Raw genomic sequence first — 20,376 nt, forward strand, 5'->3', positions numbered from 1 at the left:
GATTGGGATTTGAAAAGTATTTACACTTTCTCTACTCTGTCTAGAGGCGCCCCATCACCTTTCTAGGTATTATTGATACTGTAACTGATAATTTTGATCAGGTGCTCCGTCTGACCTTCGCCTTCATCTTGACCCATAACTCATTCCCTCTTGTATTCCCACAGCCTACAGATGACATTGTGCTGATGGCCCAAGCTCTGGAGAAAATCTTCTTACAGAAAGTGGCTCAAATGCCTCAGGAGGAGGTGGAGCTGCTACCACCGGCCCCCAAAGTTAAAGCTGCCCACAAACCAGGAGGGCCTATTAGTGCAGGTAACGCCATCCTTTCACAGTTGGGAGGGACTTGTGCGCTGAGGAAAAGTTGTTTGAGGTGAAATGTCTGTCGCTTACAAAAGTTTGCTTCCTGCGTCTTCCTTTCAGGCAGCCAAGCAGAGGCTGAGCCAACAGATTCACCCCCATCCACTTATCCCAGCTCCCCTCCACCTGTGTGTCAGACTCCTGTCATAGCAGCCACGCCAGTGCCAACCATCTCTGTTATCCCTGTCCAAGCTGTGTCTCCCGCTGCCTCCATGATGGCTGTGGTTCCCACAGCACAGCCAGTCATCAAAGTAAGTCCAGAAAGTCTTTCAGGTATTGGAAACAGCGTTGGGTGTGAATATGTGGGTGTGAGCAAGTGTGATGTCATTAGTGTTTGTGAAAATGTGTACAGTGCCTTGCAAAAGTATTCATCCCCCTTGGCGGTTTCCCTTTCTTGTTGCATTACAACCTACAATTTAAATTCATTTTTATTTGGATTTCATGTAATGGACATACACAAAATAGTCCAAATTGGTGAAGTGAAATGAAAAAAATAACTTGTTTAAAGTGGTGCATGCATATGTATTCACCCCTTTTGCTATGAAGCCCCTAAATAAGATCTGGTGCAACCAATTACCTTCAGAAGTCACATAATTAGTTATATTGTACACAGGTGGACTTTATTTAAGTGTCACATGATTTCACATGATCTCAGTATATATACACCTGTTCTGAAAGTCCCCAGAGTCGGCAACACCACTAAGCAAGGGGCACCACCAAGCAAGCGGCACAAGGAAGACCAATGAGGTCTCCAAACGGGTCAGGGACAAAGTTGTAGAGAAGTACAGATCAGGGTTGGGTTCTAAAAAAACAAATATCCACAACTTTGAACATCCCATGTAGGAGACTCCCCAAACATATGGAAGAAGGTACTCCAGTCAGATTTAAGGAAAACGCTATGTCTGGCACCAACACAATACCTCATCACCCTGTGAACACCATCCCCACAGTAAAGCATGGAGGTGGCAGCAACTTTGAAACTGGTCAGAATTGAAGGAATGATGGATGGGGCTAAATACAGGGAAATTCTTGAGGGGAAACCTGTTTCAATCTTCCAGAGATTTGAGACTGGGACAGAGGTTCACCTTCCAGCAGGACAATGACTGTAAGCATACTGCTAAAGCAACACTCGAGTGGTTTAAGGGGAAACATTTAAATGTCTTGGAATGGCCAAGTCAAAGCCCAGACTTCAATCCAATTGAGAAGCTGTGGTATGACTTAAAGATTGCTGTACACCAGCGGAACCCATCCAACTTGAAGGAGCTGGAGCAGTTTTGCCTTGAAGAATGGGGGAAAACATCCCAGTGGCTAGCTGTGCCAAGCTTATAGAGACATACCCCAAGAGACTGTAATTGCTGCAAAAGGTGGTTTTGTTTTGGGGGGAGATGGTTTGTCCTCGGGGTTTCGCTGTTATACTGTTATACTCACAGGCATTATTTTAACAGTTTTAGAAACTAGAGCGTTTTCTATCCAAATCTACCAATTATATGCATATCCTAGCTTCTGGGCCTGAATAACAGGCAGTTTACTTTGGGCCCGCTTTTCATCCGGATGTGAAAATACTGCCCACTACCCAAGAGTGGTTAACAAACTATAGTTTTGATAAGTCAGTTAGGACATCTACATTGTGCATGACACAGGTCATTTTTCCAACAATTGTTTACAGACAGATTATTTCACTTTTATAATTCACTATCACAATTCCAGTGGGTCAGAAGTTTACATACACTAAGTTGACGGTACCTTTTAAACAGCTTGGAAAATTCTTGAAAATGATGTCATGGCTTTAGAAGCTTCTGATAGGCTAATTGACATAATTTGAGTCAATTGGAGGTGTACCTGTGGATGCATTTCAAGGCCTGCTTGACATCATGGGAAAATCAAAAGAAATCAGCCAAGACCTCAGACAAACAAATTGTAGACTTCCACAAGTCTGGTTCATCCTTGGGGGCATTTTCCAAACGCCTGAAGGTACCACGTTCATCTGTACAAACAATAGTATGAAATTATAAACACCATTGGACCACGCAGCCATCATACCGCTCAGGAAGGAGACGCGTTCTGTCTCCTAGAGATGAATGTACTTTGGTGCGAAAAGTGCAATTCAATCCCAGAACAACAACAAAGGACCCTGTGAAGATGCTGGAGGAAACGGGTACAAAAGTATCTATATCCACAGTAAAACGAGTCCTATATTGACATATCCTGAAAGGCCGCTCACCAAGGAAGAAGCCACTGCCCCAAAACCGCCATAAAAAGCCAGACTACAGTTTGCAACTGCACATGGGGACAAAGATTATACTTTTTGGAGAATTGTCCTCTGGTCTGATGAAACAAAAATAACTATTTGGCCTTAATGACCATTGTTATGTTTGGAGGAAAAAGGGGGAGGCTTGCAAGCCAAAGAACACCATCCCATCTGTGAAGCACGGGGGTGGCAGCATCATGTTGTGGGGGTGCTTTGCTGCACGAGGGACTGGTGCACTTCACAAAATAGATTGCATCACGAGTAAGGAAAATGATGTGGATATATTGAAGCAACATCTCAAGACATCAATCAGAAAGTTAAAGCTTGGTTGCAAATGGGTCTTTTCTAATGGACAAGTACCCCAAGCATACTTCCAAAGTTGTTGTCCTTCAGCCATTTTGCCACATCACAAACCCCTGACCTCAATCCTATAGACATTTTTTGGGGCAGAACTGAAAAATCGTGTGTGAGCAAGGAAGCCTACAAACCTGACTCGGTTACGCCTGCTCTGTCAGGAGGAATGGGCCAAAATTCACCCAACTTATTGTGGGAAGCTTGTGGAAGGCTACCCAACATGTTTGACCCAAGTTAAACAATTTTAAAGGCAATGGCACCAAATACTAATTGAGTGTATGTAAACTTCTGACCCACTGGGAATGTAATGATAGAAATACAAGCTGAAATAAATCACTCTCCACTATTATTCTGACATTTCACATTCTTAAAATAAAGTGGTGATCCTAACTGACCTAACACAGGGAATTTTACTAGGATTAAATGTCAGGAATTGTGAACTGAGTTTAAATGTATTTGGCTAAGGTGTATGTAAACTTCTGACTTCATCTGTATGTATGTCATTTATTTTGAATTATATAAAAAATGTCATGTTAAGTCCGGGAAGACAGGTCTCTCCCGGGGGTCTTTTTATTTAATTCTACAGTCTAATGGGATTTCGTGTGGGGAACGTATTTTACAATTCTGCTCCTCAAAATGTTGTCTTAGGATGTAATAATTTATTAGAAATCAGAAAATGTGGAATATGCCATATCTTGATAAAGAGAAGCAAGCCACTGATGTCTTTGTTTGGTCATTTTCACAGAAAAAGGGGGTGAAGCGGAAAGCAGACACAACAACTCCCACAACCTCAGCAATCTCGGCCAGTAGAAGTGACTCTCCTACCCAGCTCCTGGAATCCCAACAGGGGAAAGTCTCATCCAGGCGGGAGAGCACGGTGCGACCCGTCAAGCCCCCCAAGAAGGGCACCGAGGACGGAGAGGTGCCACTGCTCGGTGGCAAGAAAGGCAAGCCCGGCGAGCAGCTCAAGCACTGCGACTTCATCCTGAAGGAGATGCTCTCCAAGAAGCACGCAGCCTACGCTTGGCCTTTCTATAAGCCTGTAGATGCGGAGGCGCTTGAACTGCATGACTACCATGAGATCATCAAGCACCCCATGGACCTCAGCACTGTCAAAGTAGGTCCCCTATTCACTCCCTCGACTCACTCCTAACTCTTCTAAATTGCCCTCCAAAGCCTGGCTGTTTACTTGGTGGAAGAAAATAATTTGACCCTGTTTTTTTAATTTCGTGATTAAAACTGTCCCTGAACGACAGTCGACACCGTAACAGCTAAGGGGAGGATGATTACATTTGTTTTGCTAGTAGATTTGCTTTTGAGTTTTGAAGAGAGAGCTTTCTCAGTAATAAGACTGACTGTTTGCGCTGTGTCCACAGAAAAAAATTGACAGTCAAGATTACCAAGATGCCCAAAGCTTTGCAACGGACGTCCGGTTAATGTTCTCAAATTGCTACAAGTACAACCCCCCCGACCACGAGGTTGTAGCCATGGCCAGGAAGCTACAGGTAGGATAAAGTTCATCAGATCTTTAACTCACCTCATTGGAGCACTGTCAGTTGAACTGCCCCTTGTCTTCTTGTTTCTCAGGATGTGTTTGAGATGCGATTTGCCAAGATGCCAGACGAGCCTGTTGACGCCACCCAGCCCTCCACCACGCCGGTGGTAAGCAAGAGTACAGAGAGCAGTGAGAGCAGCGGCAACACCTCCAGCTCGGAGAGCTCGGACTCAGAGGAGGAGCGGGCCACGCGGCTCGCCGAACTGCAGGAACAGGTGGGTTCGGAACAGGTGGGTTCTCACAACCAAGGACCAAGATCCAAAACCCGTGGATGGATGAACAGGGAGATGCCTCCTTCGTCCCCCACATCAGATTTAGACCGCTACCACTTAAAAATCAAAGCCACTACATGATGTTCAGAGATCCACAGTAAAAGTGACATAGTTAACCCTCTACCGCCACAAACTGTTAGAATATCTTGGCTTGCATACTGTAACTGTAGAGCTCACATTTTAGAGCAATGTTTTACATTTAATTCATACCAATGGTGACAATATTTAGCTCTGATGATGAAATAGTTTGTTGTGCTGCTAGGATGTTAACATGATCTTTGGAGTTTTCTATCTTTGTCCACTGATTTCCCCTTTGGCTTTCTTACCAGCAAATCACTGTGGAGCACCCCAATGGTAACAGGGCGGGGAAAAAAAACGGGTGTGCCAAACGTTTTCAGGTGATTTATCTCTTACTTCCCCGTCCCCACAAAACTATTTATATTTTTGTATTGCACCTTGTTGAAAGAGCGGTAGAGGGACCAGCACTCTGAAACGGATTGTAAGTGTGCTTGGTAGATGGTAGGGATGGGGGTTTGAAATAAAATGTGGGATATCCGGATATTCGAAATACATGTGTTTTTTAAATGTTTTTCATCTGAGCACTGCTGCGTGAGGGAGAGGCATTGGTACGCTATTGCTGCAGCTGCGGAGGGGCCGTTGTGTGTGAGATGGGAGCAAGCCGAGCAGACGGAGGGGAGAGAGAGACCAAGTAACTTTAGCCAAGGCAACTCGACTACAGCCAAGACTAACTAACTTGTAGCAGCCCCAATGTTATTTACCATCCCATAAAACACAGAGGAGGCTGGTGGGAGGAGAATGAGCTCATTGTAATGGCTGGAATGGAATGGTACCAAATGCATCAAACACATGGAAACATATTTGACTCCATTCCAGCCATTACAATGAGCCTGTCCTCCTATAGCGCCTCCTATGATATAACCGTGCCTTTCTTGACTGGATTAGCCCAGACAAGCTAGCTAGCTAAGCTAGGCTAATTGAGGCTACAGTGCATTCGGAAGGTATTCAGACTTCAGATTTTTTTTCCCATATTTTGTTACGTTACAGCCGTATTCTAAAATTGATTAAACATTTTTTTTATCAATCTCCACACAAAACCCAATAATGAAAGGCAAAAATGTTGTTTTTAGACATTTTTGCACATTTATATATATAAAAAAAAAAAGTGAACTGAAATCGCATTTATGTAAGTGTTCAGACCCGTTACTCAGTACTTTGTTGAAGCACCTTTGGCAGTGATTACAGCCTTGAGTCTTCTTGGATATGACGCTACAAGCTTGGCACACCTGTATTTGGGGATTTTCTCCCATTCTTCTCTGCAGATCCTCTTAAACTCTGTCAGGTTGGATGGGGAGAGTTGCTGCATAGCTATTTTCAGGTCTCCAGAGATGTCTGATCAGGTTCAAGTCCAGGCTCTGGCTGGGCCACTCAAGTATATTCAGAGATTTGCCCCGAAGTCTTGGCTGTGTGCTTAGGGTTGTTGCCCTGTTGGAAGGTGTACCTTCACCCCAGTCTGAGGTCCTGAGTGCTCTAGAGCAGGTTTTCATCAAGGATCTCTCTGTACTTTGCTCCTTTCATATGTCCCTCGATCATGACTAGTCTCCCAGTCCCTGCCACTGAAAATCATCCCCACAGCACAATGCTGCCACCGCCATACTTCACCATAGGGGATGGTGCCAGATTTCCTCTAGACATGACGCTTTGCATTGAGGCCAAAAATATCAATTTGGTTTCATCAGACCAGAGAATCTTCTTTCTAATGGTCTGACAGTCCTTTTGGCAAACTCTGCCTTTTACTAAAGAGTGGCTTCAGTCTGGCCGCTCTACCATAAAGGCCTGATTGGTGGAGTGCTGCAGAGATGGTTATCCTTCTGGAAGGTACTTCCATCTCCACAGAGGAGCTCTGTCAGAGTGACCATCAGGTTCTTAGTCATCTCCCCGAACAAGGCCCTTCTCCCCCGATTGCTCTGTTTGGCCAGGCGGCCAGCTCTAGGTAGAGTCTTGGTGGTTTCAAACTTCTTCCATTTAAGAATGAGGGAGGCCACTGTTTTTGGACCTTCAATGCTGCAGAATGTTTTTGGTACCCTTCCCCAGATCTGTGCCTCGACACAATCCTGTCTCGGCGCTCTACAGACAATTCCTTCGACCTCATGGCTTGTGAGACCTCATATAGACAGTTGTGTGCCTTTCCAAATCATGTCCAATCAATTGAATTTACCACAGGTGGACTCGAATCAAGTTGTAGAAACATCTCAAGGATGATCAATGGAAACAGGATGCACCTGAGCTCTATTGAGTTTCATAGCAAAAGGTCTGAATACGTATGTACATAAAAAAAAAAAAAAAGTTTTGGAAATTTGCAGAAATTTCTAAAAACCTGTTTTTGCTTTGGGGTATTGTGTGTAGATTGATGTCAAAAAATATATATTTAAACCATTTCTGAATAAGGCTGTAACGTAGCAAAATATGGAATAGGGGAAGGGGTCTGAATGCACTGTACATGCTGCGCTTTCTACCCAACCCCATTAAGATTAAACAGCTTACCTGTTGGTTTCTCGTTGTAGCCTACTCTTTCTAATATCTCTAACTTTTTTAATTATATTGAGCCAATTTGATTGGCCAACATTAAAAACAAGCTACCCACTGAATGCTACCCGTCGGCTGCCAGTCTTTTTATGGGGCTCATGTCATAAAAACTACATTGAAACGTTTGTTTTATTAAATTAATCATTTGAAATGTAATGGTATATCTTTGTAGTATGTTACAATGTCACATGGATATTGCAATACAATTTTCCGTGTTAAAGTATTCGAATACTATTGTCCATCCCTAGCAGATGATCTTTCCCTCAGTAGTCAGCTTGCTCTTTGTCATGTCGGCCTAGAGTCCTTTCTAAGATTTTGTTGATGGTTACTTTTTCCCTCCATTGTTGCATTATTTTAGTGTTGTTATTTTATAGGAAATGTTAGTTTTCATGGGGGTAAGCATTTCGTCGGACGATGTAAACCATGTGTATCCTGTAAATACGACTAATAAAACTGTGACAGTGTTGGCTGGTGGCGAATGGTGATAGTGTTAGCAGTGTTTTGTTTTTTTAATGATTCTGGCAATGATTTCAAATGCTTTTTCCGCATTGTAGCTTAACTTAAAATATTTCCTCCTTTTTTCAAGTGGAATAAAAAAGACCAATGTTTTTGTGCTGAAGACCAGGAAATTTCAGTTTTATTAGGGTGTTCTCAATTAAAAGTTAATATATATATATTTTGTGTTCTATATTACATACTTGTTTCTTCAAAAAGCAATCAGTCAATGCGTCACTTGGAGTCAGCATGTGCATCTTGTTTTAAAGTGTTAGATAGCTACAGTACAGGCTGGGTGGCCCCGGTGTGCTTTTCCTACCGCTTTTTTCCCAGGCCAATGGGAAAATATTTATTGAGACACCTCATTTGCATGCCAGTATTCTACTGTTTTTCTGAGATAAATCAATGTACATTATACATATCACACACTTGATTGTTTCCTCTTAATATTTTGAGCTTTCATTTGAGAAGATATGCAGAAACATGAGTACTGTGTAGTCCATTAATGAATGCACATTATGCATGAATAAGATAACTTGAGGATGATTTAAGATGCAACAAAAGCCAAGTCAATCAAGCAATGAATTGGCTATAAAATGAGACTCCTTCAAAGGGAAAAGAAAATGTCCCTCCCAGGGCTAAAATATAACTAATATCACTGTCATAATTGTGACATGAGATTGTCCAAGACATAATGGTGCAAATTCTCTGCAACAGGTTACACGTGCCAACATCACACATTAAGCTAACCATCGATGCCTGTATTTTGCCATCACTCCCAGTATCTTGCCCCAGTCCCTCCATCAGCTTCACCCTACATACACCAACATCTGGACTCATAGGTGACTCTTGACTCTGCTTTTCTCCTCAGCTGAAGGCCGTTCACGAACAGCTGGCTGTTCTGTCACAGGCCCCAGTAAGTAAACCAAAGAAAAGGGAGAAAAGGGAAAAAGAGAAGAAGAAAGAGAAGGACAAGGGGAAAGCTGATGACAAGAAGAAACCCAAGTCAGCACCCCAAGTCAAGCCAGCTAATCAGAAAAAGGCTCCAGTCCGGAAACCAAACAGCATGGTGGTGGCTACCAGGTACTACTGCCCAGTCCTTTCATATCTGTATTTCGTAATTCATCACACTGTCCTGAGCATCACAAGTAATTTGCTCAATACTGCCAGTAACTTTAGCTTTTGGATGAATCCTTGTTGCAACAGTGTTACGCACTGCTGTGTTTACACTTTAACTCGTATCCCCATGTAGCCTGATCCAGACATGTCAGTCTGTCACGAATCATGCTAAGCTGAACATCCTGAGAGAGGCAAAAGCTGTAGGCCTAACAAATATCTGACCAAAACTATTTCAGGCAACTGAAGAAAGGGTCCAAGGTGGTGGTGGCGAACAACGAGTCAGAAGAGGAGCCATCCCTTCCCATGTCGTATGACGAGAAGCGCCAGCTCAGCCTTGACATCAACCGTCTTCCGGGTGAGAAGTTGGGCAGGGTGGTCCACATCATTCAGTCCCGGGAGCCATCGTTGCGTGACTCCAATCCAGACGAGATAGAGATAGACTTTGAGACACTCAAACCCTCAACCCTTCGTGAGCTCGAACGATATGTCAAGTCCTGTTTGCAGAAAAAGCAGCGGAAACTTTTACGTAAGTCGTGAACTATTACTCTTTCTTGGTGTTTTCACAGATTCCCTTCTCCAGTCACTAATGGTTACGGCTTCAGGGATAAACCTCTCCTTTCTGTCTGTTGCCTAAATGATTTAAAGCTCCCTTGCATTTGTTCCTTCCTCCCCCTTTTGAACTGAGGTTACTCACCCTCCCATTCTTTGCATGCCTGGTTTTAGTGGTTCATTGAAAATTAGCTTTCAGTTCAGATAAAATTGTCTCTCGTATGCAGAGCAGTTTGGCAATTTACGTAGAGTACTTGTGTTGAATGCGACAACAGAAATGTATCCTAATTCAAGAGAGCAAAGCTGACTTGAACTGGAACTATTGTTTTGGTCCAATAGAATTTTAAGTGGACTCATTACCACCACCAAAACACAGAAAAAAAACTGGATGTTAGAGAGACCAAGACGTGCAGCTCGTTACCACATCAGCAAGGTACAGCATGTGGGAACTTATTGCAGGGCACTGTGTGTCTCTCGCAGCGGGCATTGAGGAAAACAGTGCCAATTCTAAGGAAGAACTGGTTCAGGAAAAGAAGAGTTAGAAAAGAGACTACGGGATGTGAGTGGACCACAACAAGAAACCGCTTGACAAAGGTACCTGTGTTTCAGAGCTCACAATGTGCAACAGGCTGCCAAATGGACTAGAATAGTATAGGCAAGAGATGGGCAAGTGAAAACTAGGCCCGTGAGAACTTGAGGCCTTGATGGCAGTTTTGTTGATGCTTTGTAGAATTAATGTTTCTCTAGTTTCGATTATTAGTTACCCCCCGACCTAGCGACTGTCTAGGCATGGAGGTCCTCGTGTCAGGAAGTGGCATAGACCTACTTGAGTCATCACTGTCCAGTAGCTTTATGATGAGTGATTCCTCACCGAACTAGAACAGGACCATGATTTGGGGGATTTTCATGAAATTGCATCCATAGAAGGGTCGTTGAAGGATTGTTGACAGATATTTGACATTTGTGCCTGAAAGTGTAATTGAGAAATAATTAAAGGGATAATCCACCCCCAGAAAATAAACTCTAAACTCCTGTCAATTTTTCTAATGTTTTATGAGTGGGTAAAATAACTATTTTCACCATGTTTTAACTTTTAAGTGGTCTGTCTGTGAAATCAGGAAATCGTGTAGGAACGCGTCATACATATACAGTACTCATCACTGGAGATGGGGAGGAAAAACACAGCATAACATTTCATAACGCTTTTAAAACAATTACTTGCACTCCAGATCACCATCATCTGTTTATATCGTCATGACAAAGTATATATTTCAGTTAGATGTCCTCAATCTAAACAGTGTACCAAATGATTCAACTCTATCACACAATGCCCCCTGTGGGTCTGTAGGAAAGGGCCATTGTCATAGCTAGCAACGTCTGCACTCTGCACATTGAGGCAGACTGAGAGGAACTGCAAGTTGAACATGATGAGATTGTGGACTCCTAAATTGATAGCATTACATTATGGGTTTTGTAGTCGACTTGTGCTGCAACAGATTTTCACATGCTGCTACGAACCTTGTTATAACCTTGTTCCCACATATATAACCTTGTTCCCGCTTATTTAACACTGTAAATCTTATGACTTTGGTTTTGGGTGGATTATTCCTTTAATTGAAGTTGGAACATTTGTGACAGTTTGACCTTACCCAGGCCTCCTTTAAGACTCCATGTTTAATCTGTATGTGCTACAAGGGGATTGGATCATAAAAATTGCAGCATTATCATAACTCTAAAACTAGGTGAGATCCCACTTTGGAACTTTGATATAATGTGCCTGTCGATCAGTTTTCTTTCTTCAACTATTGGTCAGGACCCAAAGTGGGCCCTGGGCATGTGAGAGGTGGATTGCGAGTTATGAGAATACATCTATAATTAATTTGGGTCGTTTTGGATTTGGGTCACAGGAGGACGATTCATTTCTCATTTGGGTCTCGAGCTAAAAAAGTTTAAGAACCCCTGCTGTAAGATTTATATTATGATCAACAACATATTGGAAAATGTTTTTCAATATTCATGTTTAGATTGATCTTTATTCATAAATGAATGCAAGAAAATCATATATATATATATATATATATATATATATATATATATATTAACCGCCATGGTAAAGTTCATATGACAGATTAAACATTATGGTGTCTAAAGTAGTTCCTGAGTAAGGCCAAAATTATTTCTCAATTGTGCTTTTAAGATACAAATGTCAAATAATGTAATCATAGCTTCTTCCAAAGGATCCTTTTATGGATAAAATCCGTGAAAATCAAAAGAAACATGGTCCTCTTTTGTTTGAGTTTCGTGGGCAATCACCCTGATGGCACATAGTGATAGACAATCATTAGAAATAATACAAACATGGAATGGGACTAGGGCAGACCCCAGTGAGTCGACTCGTCGATTGTTTGGTCGATAGGCTGTTGTCAGACCGAGATTTCTTTAGCAGAGCAGTAGCAAAACATATATATTTTTTTTATATCATGGTGTACGTAACACCTGTCTGAGTGAACTGATTCATTGAGGAGGCCGTGGGGATGACACAGTCCATCAGTCTAAGACGTGCTACTGAAATTGTATATTATATTACATAAGAACAATGGTGCCACACTAATAAAAATAACATTATTTGATATAAAATGCACTTCCTCCTGCATTTGATATTGGCCGCTGTCCGCAGTTCAGAAACACATCAGTGTGCTGTTGAATTGGCGCCTTTTCCTAGACCATGTTGCTATGTGAATATAAGCAAATTTAACAAGCATATTGGTGTTGAGAACAATGCAGAGGAAAACAGCCCTTGCCTTATTTTCTAAGAAAAGTGAGGAAAGAGAACTCCAACTTAATTAGGTCTATAATCAGCGCTTGCTCCTTACCTTCTTTTTCTTGATTTCCAGTATTTTTCACAACTAGTCAAAATGATTCTACACAACTTTCCCTTTACCTCCGTTTCGAGTTTTTGTCACATCCTCGGCATCCATTTTTCTGTCACGTGTTATGGTGTTCAGATTGTTATAACCAATTTATTGATGTGATTATGATGTGCTATAGGTCAGGCTCTATTGTGCCCTATTCGGACGGGATTTGTTTTACTGGGGGAGATCAGTAATGTAATTACACTACCATTTTGAAAGAAAAGCACATTTTCTCATGTCAACATTAACCATGTCTACACTATATTTCTGATGTTATTCAATTTGATGTTATTTTAATGGACAAAAATTGTGCTTTTCTTTCAAAAACAAGGACATTTCTAAGTTACCCCAAACTTTTGAACGGTAGTGTATGTGCACGAGCACAAAACACCACATCTGTAGTTCTAATCCCGTCCGAATCTACTATGTCAATCATTTTTAACATGGCAGGAGAGCATCAATTCCAGCCAGAATAACGTACTCCAAGGTCCTCTGATAATACTAGTCCGGTGCAAATCGAAATCCCTGTGTTTTGAGACATGTCTGAGTTTGATAGGTGTTGCTCACGGTTTGCGCAAGAAAACATGAAGCGATTCAATAAATTGCGTATAGCTATATATGAATGGCATTAAATGTAGCCTATCAACTTTCACAGTGAATGCTTTTGTGCATTCAAACTGAAAATTGCCAAATGCAGTCTTATCCGGCCCGAGTCCGAAATGAATGACAGTACAGACTAGGCCCGAGTCATTCGGCCCAGATCTGGTAGTCTGAACTTTTGTTTTTATGTGTTATTTAACTAGGCAAGTCAGTTAAGAACAAATTCTTATTTACAATGACGGCCTACCCAGGCCACACCTAAGCTAGACGACGGAAGGCCAATTGTGTGCCGCCCTATGGGATTCCAGATCACGGCCGGTTGTGATACAGCCTGGAATCGAACAAGGGTCTGTAGTGACACCTTTAGCACTGAGATGCAGTGCCTTGGACTGCTGCGCCACTCGGGAGCCCTTAACTGAGCCAAAGCTGCTATTTTTGGGCCAGAATTGGCCCAGCAATGTCCCAAATCCACTCAATTCTACCCCACCCTTCCCCCACTAAAACATTGTTAAATGTAGTTAGTAATATTATTTTAAATGTAGGTAGTTATATTGTAGTTATCAACTGAAATACGAACAACATAAACATAGAAAAATACATGACATTTTCTAATTTTAAAACTTTTAGTTAAATAGATTAAATTGACTTTGTGTGCGTGTCATCCCTCAACAGGCACTACACGCATGTACAGTAGCATGGATGTACCCAAATAAATGCACTAGAAAACAGCTTATGCAAATGCATCTACTTTGATGTAATTTTATCTGCAGATTTGACATGACTAGCTAGCAAGCAAAGGGATAAGAACATTGCCAGCCTGCATAGCAATCAAACAAATATAATGAACAAGTCAGCTTCTCCAGCAACCTAACCTATAGAACTAACCAGGTTAAGTGGAAGGATGAAATAGTATGAATTTACACGTCATTTTTACCAGTGTGCTTGTTTTCTTTGGCAACCGTGGTATAAGCGGGATAAACGCCTCTGCTCTGTACAATTTCAACTAATAAACACGGGCAGGACCAAGTCATCCATTATTTCCAGATAATGTACAAAGCATCAGTGTTTATCCCTTACATGTACAATTGAAGTTGGAAGTTTACATACACCTTAGCCAAATACATTTACACTCAGTTTTTCACAATTCCTGACATTTAATCCCAGTAAAAATTCCCTGTTTTAGGTCAGTTAGGATCACTACTTTTATGTTAAGAATGTGAAATGTCAGAATAATAGTAATTTAGTTATTTATAATAGTTAATTATTTATTTCAGTATTTCTTTCATCACATTCCCAGTGGGTCAGAAGTTTACATACTCAAAAAGTATTTGGTAGCATTGCCTTTAAATTGTTTAACTTGGGTCAAACATTTCAGGTAGCCCTCTACAAGCTTCCCACAATTAAGTTGGGTGAATTTTGGCCCATTTCTCCTGACAGCTGGTGTAACTGTGTCCGGTTTATAGGCCTCCTTGCTCGCACATGCTTTCTCAGTTCTGCCCACAAATGTTCTATAGGATTGAGGTCAAGGCTTTGTGATGGCCACACCAATATCTTGACTTTGTTGTCCTTAAGCCATTTTGCCACAACTTTGGAAGTATGCTTGGGGTCATTGTCCATTTAGAAGACCCATTTGACCCACTGATGTCTTGATGTTGCTTCAATATATCCACATAATTTTCCTCCTCATGATGCCATCTATTTTGTGAACATAACGATGTTCATTATGGTCAAACAGTTCTATTTTTTGTTTCATCAGACCAGAGGACATTTCTCCAAAAATGACTATCTTTTTCCCCATGTACAGTTGCAAACCGTAGTCTGGCTTTTTTTTAATGGCGGTTTTGGCGCAGTGGCTTCTTCCTTGCTGAGCGGCGTTTTAGGACTCGATATTGGACTCGTTTTACTGTTGATATGAATACTTTTGTACCTGTTTCCTCCAGCAGCTTCACAAGGGACTTTGCTGTTTTTCTGGGATTGATTTGTACTTTTCACACCAAAGTACGTTCATCTCTAGGAGACAGAACGCGTCTCCTTCCTGAGCGGTATGACAGCTGCGTGGTCCCTTGGTGTTTATAATTGCGTACTATTGTTTGTACAGATGAACGTGGTACCTTCAGGTGTTCGGAAAATGCTCCCAAGGATGAACCAGACTTGTGGAAGTCTACAATTTTTTTGACTGAGGTCTTGGTGGTTTATTTTCATTTTCCCATGATGTCAAGCAAAGAGGCACTGAATTTGATGGTAGGCCTTGAAATATATCCACAGGTTCACCTCCAATAGCTCCACCTCCAACTAGCTACAAGCTATTTAGTCATTGTTAGCCACTGCTAGCGGCTTTTACCTTCTGCACAGCCAGTTTTTTTTTTTTTTTTTTTTTTTTTACCTGGATAATACTCGCCAGTCTAGCTTCCCTGCCCCATCCACCGCTGCCCCCTGGACACTGATCACTTGGCTACATAGCTGATGCATGCTGGACTGTCCATTAATCACGGTACTCCATTCTGCTTGTTTATGTTTTATCTGTCGGCCCCAGCCGCACTTAGGCTCTGTGTGTATCCGACCCTCCCTGCCTAGTCAACGCCATTTTACCTGCTGTTGTTGTGCTATCTGATTAGCTGTTGTTGTCTCACCTACTGTTTTAGCTAGCTCTCCCAATTCAACACCTGTGATTACTGTATGCCTCGCTGTATGTCTCTCTCAAATGTCAATATGCCTTGTATACTGTTGTTCAAGTTAGTTATCATTGTTTTAGTTTACAATGGAGCCCCTAGTTCCACTCTTCATACCCCTGATACCTCCTTTGTCCCACCTCCCACACATGGTGGTGACCTCACCCTACAACCAGCATGTCCAGAGATACAACTTCTCTCATCACCCAGTGCCTGGGCTTACCTCCGCTGTACCCGCACCCCACCATACCACGGTCTGCGCATTATGCCCTGAATATATTCTACCATGCCCAGAAATCTGCTCCTTTTATTCTCTGTCCCCAACGCTCTAGGCGACCAGTTTTGATAGCCTTTAGCCGCACCCTCATACTACTCCTCTGTTCCGCGGGTGATGTGGAGGTAAACCCAGGCCCTGCATGTCCCCAGGCACCCTCATTTGTTGACTTCTGTGATCGAAAAAGCCTTGGTTTCATGCATGTCAACATCAGAAGCCTCCTCCCTAAGTTTGTTTTACTCACTGCTTTAGCACACTCTGCTAACCCTGATGTCCTTGCCGTGTCTGAATCCTGGCTCAGGAAGGCCACCAAAAATTCTGAAATTTCCATACCCAACTATAACATTTTCCGTCAAGATAGAACTGCGAAAGGGGGAGGAGTTAGCCTGCAAAGTAATGTCATACTTTCCAAGTCCATACCCAAACAGTTCGAACTACTACTTTTGAAAATTACTCTCTCCAGAAATAAGCCTCTCACTGTTGCCGCCTGCTACCGACCCCCCTCAGCTCCCAGCTGTGCCCTGGACACCATTTGTGAATTGATCGCCCCCCATCTAGCTTCAGAGTTTGTTCTGTTAGGTGGCCTAAACTGGGATATGCTTAACACCCCGGCAGTCCTACAATCTAAGCTAGATGCCCTCAGTCTCACACAAATCATCAAGGAACCCACCAGGTACAACCCTAAATCTGTAAACAAGGGTTACCCTCATAGACGTCATCCTGACCAACTGGCCCTCCAAATACACCTCCGCTGTCTTCAACCAGGATCTCAGCGATCACTGCCTCATTGCCTGTATCCGCTACGGAGCCGCAGTCAATCGACCACCCCTCATCACTGTCAAACGCTCCCTAAAACACTACTGTGAGCAGGCCTTTCTAATCGACCTGGCCCGGGTATCCTGGAAGGGCATTGACCTCATCCCGTCAGTTGACGATGCCTGGTCATTCTTTAAAAGTAACTTCCTCACCTTTTTAGATAAGCATGCTCCTGTCAAAAAATGCAGAACTAAGAACAGATATAGCCTTTGGTTCACTCCAGACCTGACTGCCCTCGACCAGCACAAAAACATCCTGTGGCGGACTGCAATAGCATCGAATAGTCCCCGCGATATGCAACTGTTCAGGGAAGTCAGGAACCAATACACGCAGTCAGTCAGGAAAGCTAAGGCCAGCTTCTTCAGGCAGAAATTTGCATCCTGTAGCTCCAACTCCAAAAAGTTCTGGGCCACTGAAGTCCATGGAGAACAAGAGCACCTCCTCCCAGCTGCCCACTGCACTGAGGCTAGGTAAACACAGTCACCACCGATAAATCCATGATTATCGAAAACTTCAACAAGCATTTCTCAACGGCTGGCCATGCCTTCCGCCTGGCTACTCACACCTCGGCCACCCCCCCCCCCCCCCCCGCAGCTACTCGCCCAAGCCTCTCCAGGCTCTCCTTTACCCAAATCCAGATTGCAGATGATCTGAAAGAGCTGCAAAACCTGGACCCGTACAAATCAGCTGGGCTTGACAATCTGGACCCTCTATTTCTGAAACTATCCGCCGCCATTGTCGCAACCCCTATTACCAGCCTGTTCAACCTCTCTTTCATATCGTCTGAGATCCCCAAGGATTGGAAAGCTGCCGCAGTCATCCCCCTCTTCAAAGGGGGAGACACCCTGGACCCCAAACTGTTACAGACCTATATCCATCCTGCCCTGCCTATCTAAGGTCTTCGAAAGCCAAGTCAACAAACAGGTCACTGACCATCTCGAATCCCACCGTAACTTCTCCGCTGTGCAATCTGGTTTCCGAGCCGGTCACGGGTGCACCTCAGCCACGCTCAAGGTACTAAACGATATCATAACCGCCATCGATAAAAGACAGTACTGTGCAGCCGTCTTCATCAACCTTGCCAAGGCTTTCGACTCTGTCAATCACCATATTCTTATCGGCAGACTCAGTAGCCTCGGTTTTTCTGATGACTGCCTTGCCTGGTTCACCAACTACTTTGCAGACAGAGTTCAGTGTGTCAAATCGGAGGGCATGCTGTCCGGTCCTCTGGCAGTCTCTATGGGGGTGCCACAGGGTTCAATTCTCGGGCAGACTCTTTTCTCTGTATATACCTAATCCACCTCTACGCAGACGACACCATTATATATACTTCCGGCCCGTCCTTGGACACTGTGCTATCTAACTTCCAAACGAGCTTCAATGCCATACAACACTCCTTCCATGGCCTCCAACTGCTCTTAAACTCTAGTAAAACCAAATGCATGCTTTTCAACCATTCACTGCCTGCACCCGCATGCCTGACTAGCATCACCACCCTGGATGGTTCTGACCTTGAATATGTGGACATCTATAAGTACCTAGGTGTCTGGCTAGACTGTAAACTCTCCTTCCAGACTCATATCAAACATCTCCAATCGAAAATCAATTCTAGAGTCGGCTTTCTATTCCGCAACAAAGCCTCCTTCACTCACGCCGCCAAACTTACCCTAGTAAAACTGACTATCCTACCGATCCTCGACTTCGGCGATGTCATCTACAAAATTGCTTCCAACACTCTACTCAGCAAACTGGATGCAGTTTATCACAGTGCCATCCGTTTTGTCACTAAAGCACCTTATACCACCAACCACTGCGACCTGTATATACTCTAGTCGGCTGGCCCTCGCTACATATTCGTCGCCAGACCCACTGGCTCCAGGTCATCTACAAGTCCATGCTAGGTAAAGCTCCGCCTTATCTCAGTTCACTGGTCACGATGGCAACACCCACCCGTAGCACGCGCTCCAGCAGGTGTTTCTCACTGATCATCCCTAAAGCCAACACCTCATTTGGCCGCCTTTCGTTCCAGTTCTCTGCTGCCTGTGACTGGAACTAATTGCAAAAATCGCTGTAGTTGGAGACTTATCTCCCTCACCAACTTCAAACATCTGCTATCTGAGCAGCTAACCGATCGCTGCAGCTGTACATAGTCTATCGGGAAATAGCCCACCCATTTTTACCTACCTCATCACCATACTGTTTTTATTTATTTCCTTTTCTGCTCTTTTGCACACCAATATCTCTACCTGTACATGACCATCTGATCATTTATCACTCCAGTGTTAATCTGCAAAATTGTAATTATTCGCCTACCTCCTCATGCCTTTTGCACACAATGTATATAGACTCTCCTTTTTTTTCTACTGTTATTGACTTGTTAATTGTTTACTCCATGTGTAACTCTGTCTGTTCACACTGCTATGCTTTATCTTTGCCAGGTCGCAGTTGCAAATGAGAACTTGTTCTCAACTAGCCTACCTGGTTAAATAAAGGTGAAATAAATAAATAAAATTGACTCAAATGATGTCAATTAGCCTATCCGAAGCTTCTAAAGCAATGACATCATTTTCTGGAATTTTCCAAGCTGTTTAAAGGCACAGTCAACTTCTGACCCACTGGAATTCTGATACAGGGAAATAATCTCTGTAAACATTACTTGTGTCATGCACAAAGTAGATGTCCTTAACCGTCTTGCCAATACTATAGTTTAACAATACATTAGTGGAGTGGTTGAAAAATGAGTTTTAATGACTCCAACCTAAGTGTATCTATGTCTCTGGGTCTATCCGCCCTTTCCTTGCTGTATTTGGTCCCCTCCTTTCTGCCTCTGTCTGGTGCAAGCTGCAGCCACTTTATGACGAACTTCTCCAGCTCTATATCTGTAGCTTTGGATGTGAGTGTTTCTCCTGACAGCACCTTTGAATAACAGAAAAAAATAGCAAAAGTAGTTACAACAATTTGTCAGATTTGACACAACACAAAAATCCTAGGATTCCAGACCTCAAATGGGAAGCACATCAATGTAATAACTACAAAGGTTTTCAATTTCAAAACAGATCAAGATATTTAAATATAACCATGTTGTAGCACCACTGTGTGGTCAATATGAATGTGCATGCATATGTTGAGTCTTGACAGGGTTTGGAACATGTGTACCAAGTTTGGTTACAATACAAATATCTGTGTCTGATTTTATGTACCAGAACATTCCCACATTGTTTATTGGTCAGTTGACATTTTAAAAATAGGTAAGGTTAGGTATGGGATTTGGTTATATGTAAGGTTAGGGGAAGGGTTATGGTTTGGGGCATGTACGTCCCAAGGATCCCAGATAGCACTGGTCATAAACCTATAGGAGCTATGGATGCAAGGACTGGCAATCCATTATATCAAGATTTTAGTTTTGTCGTGACTCTGGCTTGTCATTAAATGTGAGAACTTATTTTATCAAATCAATTCTGTCATTATTATTATTACGTGATTAAACTAATCATGTAAATTGAATTAACTAGGAAGTCGGGGCACCATGGAAAATGTTCAAATTACACCAAT

General features: G+C 42.8%; 1 protein-coding gene across 8 annotated transcripts in view; it reads left to right on the forward strand.

Annotated features, from left to right (window-relative positions):
- LOC109880085 (bromodomain-containing protein 3) overlaps positions 1 to 20,376 on the forward strand; it is a 34,144-nt gene that overhangs the window by 6,070 nt on the left and 7,698 nt on the right. For 2 of the 8 annotated variants that reach the window (XM_020472316.2, XM_020472318.2), the window contains exons 4-11: positions 165 to 312; positions 421 to 608; positions 3,705 to 4,076; positions 4,336 to 4,464; positions 4,547 to 4,744; positions 5,116 to 5,184; positions 8,757 to 8,968; positions 9,241 to 9,530. In XM_020472316.2, the coding sequence (XP_020327905.1) occupies positions 165 to 312; positions 421 to 608; positions 3,705 to 4,076; positions 4,336 to 4,464; positions 4,547 to 4,744; positions 5,116 to 5,184; positions 8,757 to 8,968; positions 9,241 to 9,530 (1,606 nt within the window). The remainder of the gene's footprint in view (positions 1 to 164; positions 313 to 420; positions 609 to 3,704; positions 4,077 to 4,335; positions 4,465 to 4,546; positions 4,745 to 5,115; positions 5,185 to 8,756; positions 8,969 to 9,240; positions 9,531 to 20,376) is intronic. The other 6 variants (XM_020472319.2, XM_031807395.1, XM_020472321.2 and 3 more) reach the window with 3 other exon arrangements.

The sequence above is a fragment of the Oncorhynchus kisutch genome, linkage group LG3 (assembly GCF_002021735.2).
Source record: "Oncorhynchus kisutch isolate 150728-3 linkage group LG3, Okis_V2, whole genome shotgun sequence".
Lineage (NCBI taxonomy): Eukaryota > Metazoa > Chordata > Actinopteri > Salmoniformes > Salmonidae > Oncorhynchus > Oncorhynchus kisutch.